Source organism: Equus przewalskii, unplaced genomic scaffold, assembly GCF_037783145.1.
Source record: "Equus przewalskii isolate Varuska unplaced genomic scaffold, EquPr2 ChrUn-6, whole genome shotgun sequence".
In the NCBI taxonomy this organism is placed as follows: Eukaryota; Metazoa; Chordata; class Mammalia; order Perissodactyla; family Equidae; genus Equus; species Equus przewalskii.
In genome coordinates this window covers 3,137,226-3,149,325 of record NW_027228754.1, presented here as the reverse complement: position 1 = coordinate 3,149,325, position 12,100 = coordinate 3,137,226, and the positions used below count along the sequence as shown (strand labels likewise).

The 12,100-nt window shown below is 36.8% G+C and overlaps 1 protein-coding gene across 1 annotated transcript; it reads right to left on the bottom strand.

Annotated features, from left to right (window-relative positions):
- Positions 1–461: 461 nt before the first annotated feature.
- Positions 462–1,573, bottom strand: LOC103558914 (olfactory receptor 10X1-like). The gene is given in 2 exon segments (XM_008532145.2): positions 462–1,387; positions 1,390–1,573. Coding segments are annotated over 2 exon segments (972 nt in total). The 5' UTR covers positions 1,436–1,573.
- Positions 1,574–12,100: the final 10,527 nt, after the last annotated feature.

Sequence of the window (12,100 nt, the reverse complement as noted above, 5' to 3'; positions counted from 1 at the left end):
TGGGAGGTATAACCCAGTACCTCACAACATTGCCTAGAAAAATTCCCCAACCTTTACATATTTAGACATTTGAAACCATCTCTTAGTGTACTGGTCACGGGTGTCGTTTTTTTCCTTCTACAATTTTTTTTTTCCCATTCCATCAGTGGTGCAGGACACCCAAAGGTTGGCTGATAGTAGCCTATATCTGCAGAGACGGTAGACACAGAAATGACTGGACAACTGATAACAGTAGCAAATGTAGATAGAGTTGGACAGTAGAGAAAGTAAGTAGAAGAACTAGACAACTTCCTTAACAAAATGAGTAAATGGTTGTGATGGCTTAGGTCCCAGACTTAGTCACTTGATATCCATATGTCAAACTCTGGGAAAAGAAAAACGGTATATTTTCTTCCAGATGTCACAGGATAGATGCTTTGCTGACTTCTGGAGACATTCAATCAGGCAGCAATAATCCAAAACTATTTATTCAAGGATTTTGTCTTTCCAAGCACCTTTCTAAAAGCAGTCTTCATGTCCTTATTCCTGAGGCTGAAAATGAGGGGGCTGAGGAAAGGGGTAATGACAGTGTAAGGAACTGCTATCAGTGTGTCATCTCCCCCTGAGGCTTCAGGCTTCAGATAAACAATAGATGCAAAGCCAAAGTGGATGATGACCACTGTGATGTGGGAGGCACAGGTGGAAAATGCCTTCTGCTTGCCCTCAGCTGAAGGGATCCTGAGGACAGTGGAGAGGATGAAAATATAGGTGAGGATGATGAGCAGGAATGTGCCCAGCAAGCCTGACACTGAGATCATGGTTACAATAAATTCTGTGAGGTCACTGTCTAGACAATTCAGCCTCACAACTGCCCGCATATGGCAGAAAAAGTGTTTGACAAGGTTGGGGTTGCAGAGAGAGCCCTTGAATATCAGTGCAGTCTCTATCAGAGAGATAAAGAAGCCTCCAGCCCAAGCAGAGGCCACAAGTTGCCCACACGCCATGTTGGTCATAAGCACTGGATATCTGAGAGGGTTGCAGATGGCCAGGAAGCGATCATAGCCCATCAACGTAATGATGACACAATTAGTGCCACCAAGTCCCAAGAAGAAACACATCTGCAAGCGACAACCTATGACTGAAATGCTTCTACTTTTGGCCAGAAGATCTGCCAGCATCTTGGGGATGATGGTCAGTGTGTAGCAGGTCTCAGAGAAGGAGAGTGCACTGAGGAAGAGGTACATAGGAGTGTGGAGAGCTCTGTCGACCCAAGTAAGACCCATGATGGCCAGGTTGCCTGTGAGAGTGAGAAGATAGAGGCAAAAGAAGACCACAAAGAGGAATGTTTGTACATGTGGGTAAACAGAAAAGCCAACAAGAATGAATTCCTGCAGGATTGTCTGGTTGATTTCATTGTTTGAATGTTTGGTATCTGAAAGAAACCACAAGTAAACATTTAACTCTCCATTATTCTTTGAAAATTGTGGTATGAATAAGAAAAATGATCAGAGTTACAATTACCAAATGATTTTTCATTTAGTGATGTGTTTTCATAATTTTTCATTCATTCATTTCTTTTTTATTCAGCAACCGATTGCTGATTACTTATGTGACAAGAAGACTTTTTCTGGCCTATTTTTTTTAAACAATTTTATTGACTTGTAATACAATAGGGAAAAATATCCTAATTGATGAAGATTCTTAATACTGAAAAAACTACAGAGTATCTAATAGACAAACACAGTAAAGTTCCAATACAGCAACTTCCACGTAATATATGGTCAGTAAACATCTACTGAGTAAATGTTGTTAGTTGATTTATAGTAATTAGAGGACCAAACTTTGTCAATGGCTTGCAATTGTTGCAGAAACCTAAAGCCATTATTTCTTCTTGAAGAAGACACATAGGTCCTGAAACATTAAAGGAATGTAAAGAATATGCTCCCTTTCCTCCAATCTGAGGAGACAGAAAGAAGATAGGATATCGCAATTCCCTTAGGATTAATAGTGATTAATTAGAGTGTGCGGTTAGTGGTGATTAACAGACCCTTCATGCAAGCATAGCACAGGTGGCAATTGAGATTTTGCCCATTTCTTCAATGCCAAGCTCAGCATCTGAAAACACTAAATGCTAGTCATTCTTTAAACTCTCTGATAATTCTATATCTGATTTAATCACCTCTTCCTCTGACTTCTATATCATGTTGTTTTTCCCTATATTTAACACATTCCTTTACCTTTGTGTTATATCATGCTGTTGTTTTGCCTGTCCCACATGCCAGCATATTTAATAACTAGCATTTATATAGTCAACATTTTGCCAGATTCTTTCAAGTTTATTAATTTTACACTACACAGCATAAATGTGAAGTGCATAGGACCATTGTGAAATGTGTAGGGCAGCTGTGATTATTTTAAAAATAAGATAATTGTATCTATGAAATGACATATTTACAACTAGAGTCCAGCTTCCCTGACTTTAATTGTATACTCTTTCACTTATCAATGCTTTCTTCTTCAGGAAAGAGACTCTGAGTCATAAATTTCTGTATTACTCAGGGTGATAACATAGAGCTTTTTAAGAGGTAATAATTCCCAGTAAATTTGGGATGGACAAGTTAATCAACAATAAAGGGGTGAATCTATGAACAATTTCTGTTTCACTTAGTTATTTAGCACTGCTTAGGATTTGATTTTGAGGGTGGAGATGACCAGATTTTCCACTCAATTAAATTTAATTCAGGCTAAATTTAACTATTCTCATGGCAGAATATAGCTGGTCACTGAGAGCCAGAAGCAGCAGGAGGAAAATGGTCTAAATTACAAATGGTTGCAGAACTAATTCACAACACTATAGACTGTACCTTCTAGATCGTTTTTATTCTTATCTTGTTGGAACTGACAAGACCCTTATTCTTTCATAGCCATACATGAATCACATGAGAAACTTTATCTCCTATCAACCCTTTCTCTTTTCCTGTTTCCCTCCTTCTCCCACTGTATCCACACCTTCTTATCTGTGAGTAATTATCTCCCAAAGACAAGAGGAGAGTATTTTTCTGTTTTCTTGCGTAAAGATATAAGGGCCAGTGTCTAAATGATTATTGCACTCCCTCAAGAGGTCTTTTAGTGTAAGTCTCCTTAGTATCCAAATTTTGTGTGTTTCCATGGTATCCAAATCCACACTTGCAGATTATTGTTTCACTTTCCCTTATAAACACCTTTCTGAATCATTCTGGACTGTTTCAGAAAACCTCTCCCTTTCAGAAATACTGGGTCCCAATAGATTCTTCTGTTTATCTCTAAGCCATTGAAAACAATTCCTTCCATCAGTAGAGAACTTTACACACTAATATTCTCAAGTTCTGTTGAATCTTCACAGTAACTCTATAAGAAAAGCAATTATATGGATTTTGGAACTAAAGGATTAACTAACTAAACCAAAGAGAAACAAAAAAAGAATAGATTGGCAAAATAAGAATTTGTTTTAGGACCTGGTGTGCTTGGTGCAAAACCCAAGCTCTTTCTAACATAACTACCTCAGTACAGCCTGATTTCACACCGTATGCCATGTCCCCTCCAAGACAGCCCAGAGGGAAGGTCTTCAAAGCCATCTTTAAATTCAGAGGCATTTTGAAAATTCAAGAAATCAGTAATACAAATTCTAAGACAGAGTCCTTTCTTACCAATTCTTTCCTTTAATTGTGTAAAAAATACTTACTTGGTGGATCATCAGCAGTAGTATATGAATGTCAGAATCTCCATTTACTTCTGGCATATTCTGAATGTGTGTGTGTATGAAATGAGAGTAGAATACCCCATCCTACTCTCACCTATCTCTGAAGTTGTTGCCAAATCCACTTGCTTCAAATTTAATTAGGAAGGAAAATCCACTAACAAGAGAAATAAGCTCGTTCCAAAGTCAAAGAAATGGTAATTGGGAGAAAATGTAGTGACAATTATGATGAATAGAGAGTCAAACCATTTAGAATAGTTTCCTACCTTGTGTATTTTATCAGAGCTCCAAAGCCTATTCAGTGTTACAGTTAATGTTCTCCCAGGATAGTCTTCACATTGTTGGAAGCATGCTTTGTTCTCCACTCAAAAGAGACAGAGTTTGACTTAGTATGAAAATCACTGTTCTAAGAGTCTGGATTCTTAACTTTACCACTGCTAGTTTAGTGACATTGGGAAAGTCCCTGTACCTTCTGGGTCTAAGTTTCCCCAGCTAGGAAGTGAGGAAAAGGTCCTGATTTGGTACAAGCTTCAGCTTTCTATGACTTTAGAGATTTTTGACATGAGTTGTGAGGCTAAGCCATACGTACTGTGATCAGTTCTCACCACTGACTAAACCAAGATGGTTCCAAGTCATTCCTTCCACGAGTTTAGAGATATTGTGTGATTAGCAACAGAGGTTGAGGTTCCTCCGCTCTAGAGGTTTGGTTCTGGTTAGGGGACCCAAGGGAATTCCTCCCTCTTTTTCATCAGAAGGAGCAAGAGAATTTTTCCACTCAACTTTGTAATTTGTTCTCATTAGTTACAGGGCTTTGTGTAACATGTAACTCGTAAAACTCTCTGGGAATCTCTGGGGATTTAAAACTTGCAGAGTTCATGCCCTGCCCATTAACAAGGCTTCCTGCTACTTCCTAAGTTTTATTTTGGCAGGGAGGAGAGTGCATGAGAAGTTGCATCCCGGGCTGGCCTGGTCGTGCAGTGGTTAAGGGTGCATGTTCCTCTTCGGTGGCCCAGGGTTCCCCGGTTTGGATCTGTGGTGCGGACACGGCACCACTTGGCAAGCCATGCTGTGGTAGGCATCCCACATATAAAGCAGAGGACGATGGGCATGGATGTTAGCTCAGGGCTACTCTTCCTCAGCAACAAGAGGAGGATTGGCAGCAATTAGCTCAGGGCTAATCTTCCTCAAAAAAAAAAAAAAGAAAGAAAGAAAAAATAAAGAAAAAGAAGTTGCATTCCTAATGCTCATTCAATTTGTTCTCTCACTTCCCACAACACACTCTTTCCCTCTCAACAGTGACTCTCTTCCTGGGTGTTAAGAAGGGCTTACAGTGGTTAAAGACTGTATGTGGGAGAACTCCGAAGAGAATCTTCTTACAAGGGATTTATACTTCAGTGGGGGAAAGAAAGTAGTGCCCATGAAAAGTGAATTACAGTACTCTGCTGTAAGGGCAGGAAGATAAATCCTCTACCCTCTAGGTCCTTCTGGCTGGCCTAAGAATTCAATTGACATGAGATAGAATAACAGGAGAAAATCAAACAAAACTTGATAACATGTGTATGTGGCAGAAACCCAGGTAAACTGAACAACTTACCAGAATGGCCAAGGCTGTCACCTTAAATACGATTTTCACCTAAAGACAAAGGAACATGTTGGAGATAGTGGATGGGGCTTCAAAGGGGAGAAAGACAATTCGCATGGAAAAGGAAAAACAAATGTTTGGTATATAAGAAATGGCTTAGCAAGGACCCTCACAGTCTTCTTATACTCAGGGTTATCTATGATGATGGCCTCTCCTAGGGACAGACCTTTTATCTTAAACTCTTTTAGTCAGTTAGAGGGAAGGTCAAAGTTTCTTTCAGAGTAGTGTTTTGTTCTTAAATATATTCAAGCCAAAGAGATATATTTTGGGGTGGCCAATTCTGATCTCCCACACTGCCTTTATCCATGGGGGATACATTACAAGATCTCCAGGGGATGCCCGAAATTACAGTTAGTAACAAACCTTATATATACTACACTTTTCTTATACATACATAACTATGATAAAGCCTAATTTATAAATTAGACAAAGTAAGAGATTAACAACAATAACTAATAATAAAATAAAAGAATTACAGCAATATACTGTAATAAAAGTGATGTGAATGTGGTCTATTTCTCTCAAAATATATCATACTGTACTCATCCTTCTTTTCATGATTCTGTGAGATAATACAATGTCCATGTGATGAGCAAAAGTGAAATGAGTGGCATAGGCATTGTGATGTAGCATTAGATTACTATGGACCTTTTGACAATACATTGGAAAGATCATTGAGCCGTGACGATGTCAATAGTTGGATGTCAGGAGAAGATGATGTCAATGGTTACTTGAACAGAAGCATTGCGATACTTCAAAAGTCAATCTGATAACAGAGGGCTACTAAATGACTAATGGTAGGTAGCACAGGCAAAAAATATAACATAGATATGCTAGACAAAGGATTGATTCATGTCTTGGGTAGGATAGAACAGGCTGGCTTGAGATGTGTCATGCTACTCAGAATGATCACAATTTAAAATTTATGAATTGTTTATATCTGGAATTTTCCATTTGATATTTTCAGACCATGGTTGACAGCAGGTAACTGAAATCATAGAAAGTGAAAGCATGGGTAAAAGTGGAGTACTGTATGCTGTAGTGTGCTGAAGATTATGATAGTGAACAGACACAATAAGACAAACTGAACCTGTGTGGTCAGAGAAGGTGCCATGGAGGAGGAATGTTGGGAAAGACTTCTAAAGATAAGAAGGGTTGGAATTCCAGTTCCTGTTAGGATATAATACCTTGTTGTAGTCCAGCACTTCCAATTATGTAATCACTACATTAAATTGGTTAAACATATTTCAAAAGTATATAATATAGTGACAGTGAGATTTTAAAAACACTTAAAGAATATATATATATGGATGGGCTATAAGCACTTGAAGAAATTCTCAACATTGTCAGTCATTAGGCAATACAAATTAGAAACACAATGTGATTCTACAAATGATTGACTATTCTAATGTTGGTTAGGATTTGAAAGAAATGCAACTTGTATGCTGCTTTTGGCCGTGTATATATTATAAAATAGTTTGGAATTTTGGAAAATAGTTTGGCAATTATTTAAAAAGTTTAATCTATTCAGATTCCAGAAAAACATGGTATATATTCACTTTGCTCTCTCCTCTAAATACAACTAAATAACTTGGAAGTAATTCAACGGACAGTCATAAAATGACTCTTAAATGTGAATAAGAAATTATTAATTATAGTTAATAATGTTGTATTGCATATTTGAAAGTTGCTAAGAGAGTAGATCTTAAAAGTTCTTATCACTAGAATAAAAAAATTGTAAATATGTATGGTGACTGATGTTGGCTAGACATTGTGATTATTTCACAATATAGAAAAATATTGAATCATGAAATTGCACACTTGAAGCTAATATAATGTTATATGTGAATTATACTTAAAAAAATAATTTTTTTTTAAAAAAAAGAGAAGATGAGTTGGCTAAGGACCTCAGGACTTGAAGAAGGATATCACAGTGAATTTCCAAGGGTTTTTAAATTTTCCCCCATATATCCCAGACTGGGATGCAGAGCACTATGCCACTTGTAACTTGAAGCTCTCAATAGGACTAGTAAAAAAAATAAATAAAAGGAAAATAAATGTAAAGTAAAAAGCAAATGTAAAGTCTATTTTCTCTGGCAAAGGATCAGGAAAGGGGAAGACCAATAGGGACTTAATATGGAGATTGATAACCAGTGGCAGTGGGGAGCCTAGTCTGCCTACACCGGAAGTGTCAGCAGAGCTAGGATCCTAACTCAGTCCCCACCTCACAAAAGCCAGCCAGGTCTTATCTGCCCATAGTCGCATTGGCAGCAGAGCCAAGGGAATAGCCCATCCTCCACCTCAGACCAAGATAAACAATACCCTAGACCACAAGACAAACTTCAAAGAATTTAAAAGGATGGAAATCATACCAAGGATATAATGGTTTTCTTACCATAATAGAATCAAGTCACAAATAAATAACAAAAAGGGGCTGGCACCATGGCCAAGTGGTTGGGTTCACGCACTCCGCTGCAGGCAGCCTAGTGTTTCATTGGTTCAAATCCTGGGTGCAGACATGGCACTGATCATCGGGCCACGCTGAGGCGGCATCCCACATGTCACAGCTGGGAAGACCCACGGTGGAGAATATACAGCTAGGTACTGGGGGTCTTTGGGGAGAAAAAGGAAAAAAATAAAATCTTAAAAAAATTAAATAAATAAATAAATAAATAACAGAAAGACAATAGGAAAATCTACAAAAACATGGAATTTAAATGATCCATGGATCACTGAGGAGGTCACAAAGGAAATACAAATAATATACACAACTGAATCAAAATGAAATTACAATATTTCAAAATTTGTGGAATGCAGCTAAAGCAGTACTAAAAGGCAAATTAATAGCAGTAAATGTTTACGTTGGAAAAGAAGAGAAGTTTTTAATAAGTCTTCTGCATCTTATCTCAGAAACTAGAAAAAATTTTTAAAAATTAGCCCCCAATTTGATGTATAATTTAATGCAGTTTCTTTCAAAATCCTAGCAAGGATTTCGTAGAAAAGTTGAACTTATTGTATAATTTATATGGAAAGTCACAAGCCTTTCAATAACTACAACATCTTGAAAAAGAAGAATAAAATGGAAGTAATTACTCCTTCAAATATTAAAACCTACTGTACAGCTACATTCATCAACACTGGCAGAATTTAATAGAGACTGACTCTATTTTCTGTTTTCTGACCTCATTTAAACCTTTAAACTCCGTCCTCTTCTCCTTCTGCCACACATCTGGGCAAGCTTATAGGAAACCCTAGTGCCCCTTCCTTTATCACCTGTGAGAGGTTCAAACCATGCAAACTTCTGCACAGGAAATCTCATCCTGTCTCCACTGCCTAGTCACCACAAAACCCCCAAGCCAATCTCCTTTTCCTACCATCTCAAGTCATTTCAGATCAAGTTTTATCATAAATAAAACACTAATTTTTACTCGTCATTATTAAAATATCTAAACATACTCTAATGTTTAAGGTATAATATTGCTTGTGGAGTCTGAGGGTTATTTATTGCAGAAAAACTGGGCGTTGATTTTCTTTCCTATTTTATTATTTATATTTAAGGTGTACAACCTGATGTTTTGAGAATATATATATATACACATTGTAAAATAATCATTATGATCAAGTTAATTAACATATCAGTCACCTCACATAGTTACCGTTTTTTATGTGTGTGATGAGAAAAGTTATGATATGCTCTGTGAGCAAATTTCAAGTATGCAGTTCAGGATTGTTATCTATAGTCACCATTCTATACATTTTATCTCCAGAATTTATTTATCTCGTATAACTGAAAATTGTATTCTTGACAAATGTCTCCCTGTTTCTCCCTCCCCACAACCTCTGGTAACCACCATTGTACACTCTGTTTCTATGAGTTTGACTATTTTAGATTCCACACATAAGTGAGATCATACACTATTTGTCTTTCTGTATTTGGCTTATTTCAGCTTATTTCACTTAGTTTAGTGTCCTCTAGGTCCATTCATGTTGTCAAAAATGGCAACATCTCCTGCTTTTCTAAGGATGAAAAATATTCCATTCTATGCATATGCTACATTTTCTTTATCCATTCTTCCACTGATAGACATTTAACATATTTCCATTATCTTGGTTATTGTGAATAATGCTACAGTGTATGCATAATTCTAAGTGCTTTATGTTTTGATGTTACTGATATTGACATTTAAAAATATCATTAGTTTTGGTTTTTGTACCTTATATAAAGTAAAACAGTTGATTTGAGACCTTGCTAAATATGCTTATTAATTTTATAACTTCTTTTGTAGATTTAGTACGATTTTCTAGGTATTCAGTCTTGTTATTTGCAAATGAGTTCTATTATTCCTTTCAAATCATTATAAATTTTATATCTTTTTTTTTTACATTATTACACTGATTTGGACCTCCAGCATAATACTGTTTAGAGATGGTAAGAGTGGTCATCTTAGGGAAAAAGAGTTCAATATTTCTCAATGAGGTATGATGTTAGCTTTAGTTTTTCATAGAAGCAGAATTTTTATCAGCAATGGGTATTGATTTTTACAAATTTTTAAATAAATATTGAGATGATTAGATCATTTTTTACCATTTGTTTTGCTAATTTAGTCAACTATGTTAACAGATATTCAAATAATAAATCAGTCTTTCATTTTGGAATAAATTCCTTTTGTCATGAAATTTTGTTTTATAAATAGCTGGATTATATTGTCTAATATTTTGTTAGGAATATTTTTGAAAAGACGTTTATGTGTTAGTCTGAAATTTTGTTTTCTTATACCATTCTTGTTAGGTTTCAGTTTCAGTGCTATTCTGATCTCATAGTATAAAATGTGAATTGTTCTCAACATTTTATTTTTTGAAAGAATTTGTGTAATATTGTTTTCATTTTTCCTGAACTGTTTGATACAATGATACGATTAACCAACGAAACCATCCAAATCTGGAGTTTTCTTTGGGGGATATTTTGTAGTTAGAAATCCATATCTTTAACAAATTTTGGGCTAGTCAGGTTTTCTATTTATTTTTGTCACTTTTGATAGGTTACTTTATTTCTTCTTCTTTGTCTTCTCCCCAAAGCCCCCCAGTACTTAGTTGCACATTCTAGTAGTAGGTCCTTCTGATTGTGCTATGTGGAACACCACCTTAGCATGACTTGAGTGGTGCTAGGTCCATGCCCAGGATCTGAACTGGTGAAATTCTGGGCTGCTGAAGCAGAGCGCACAAACTTAACCACTCAGCCACAGGGCCGGCTCTGAGAGGTTGTGTTTTTAAGGGAAAGTTTTCTTGTTATCTAAGTTTGCTTACTGACATTAACTTCTTCACAGCTTGTCTTTATACTCTAATTGTTTGTAGGATCTGAATTAGTACTCCCTTGTTCATTTCTGCTTTTTCTTACTATTTTCTCCTTATTCCTAATGAATCTTGTTAGGGATTTATCCATTTCATGAAGAAGTTAAAGGACTCAAATTCCACTATTGCAGACTTTTTTTCTATTATATTGTTTACTATTCATATCTTTACTATTTTATTTCTTCTCCTCACTTTTAGATTAATTTGACTTTTTTCCCAAAAATACTAGATTCTTAATTTTTAATCATAGGTCATGTTCTTAATACTTTCCTCTTTTCTTAATATAAAAACTTTATAAATTTGCCTTTAAGCCATTTTAGCTTCATGTTACAAATTTAAACATGCTTTGTTTTTATTATCATTAAGCTAGAAATATTTTCTTATTGTACTTTTTTACTTCTTTGACCATGAGTTATGTTAAAAAAAAAAAAAAAAGAACCATTTGTTAGTTTTGCTTTATTTATCTGCCCAGCACTTGTACCAATTACTCCAGCCAGAGATTGATATACTTTGGTTGGTCTAGCTAATATCAAATGGCCCTCCTGGATTGAAGCATGAGTTGAATGTGTAGGATGTTTAACCAGAAATAGAATGAATGGGGATTTTGAACATGAAATAGAAAAGAAGTTAATAACGGTGTGAAGAGATTCAGTGATACTTTTCTTAGATAAAAATTATTAAACATGGACAAATGCCTTAAGAACAATTATGCAAAGTCACTGGAAACTGACCAAAATGAATCATAAATTTGGGAAACACAAGTGATGACAGCATCACAGTGGAGTGAGCTCTTCCCCTAGGGTCTCACCATTAAGATAGAATGAAAAGGATACTTATTAACCAATGGAGGGCATCCACACAACACAATAGAAGTCTGAGAGATCCATGCACCTTATGTCTGAAAGTAGGGGTGCAGGACTCCCTGGTATGCAGTGGAAGGAGATAAGCAGATACCCTCCTTCTCCCAGGTGGCAGTAATCTAGAGCATAGGACCTCATGTGGTGGATGGTGCACAACTCTGAGAGGAGGAGGTGGAAAAGACAGCCCTCTACAGGAATGCTTTCACTCTCAAAGTTGCTTCCAAGTCCACGGGAACACTCCACACTGAGGTGGCTAAGCCACAATGGGAGGTACACCCACTAAGCTGAGCAGACCATGTGGGCAGCCAGTGAGTCTAGAGCTGGAGCATGAGTGGGAAAGAAGGTGCCTCTTCCCTCCCCATACCCTTGGTGCATCAGCTTGGACAGTTAGCCAGGGCAGGGTACCCCTGGCAGAGTGTCTGTGCCTGTGTGTGTCAAGCAGTGGCAGCCCAGCTCAGAAAGCCTTATCAGCACAGCTTCCAATGGACAGGCACAACTGCCAGGGGTCATGGCAGACTCAGAAAACACAGCTTC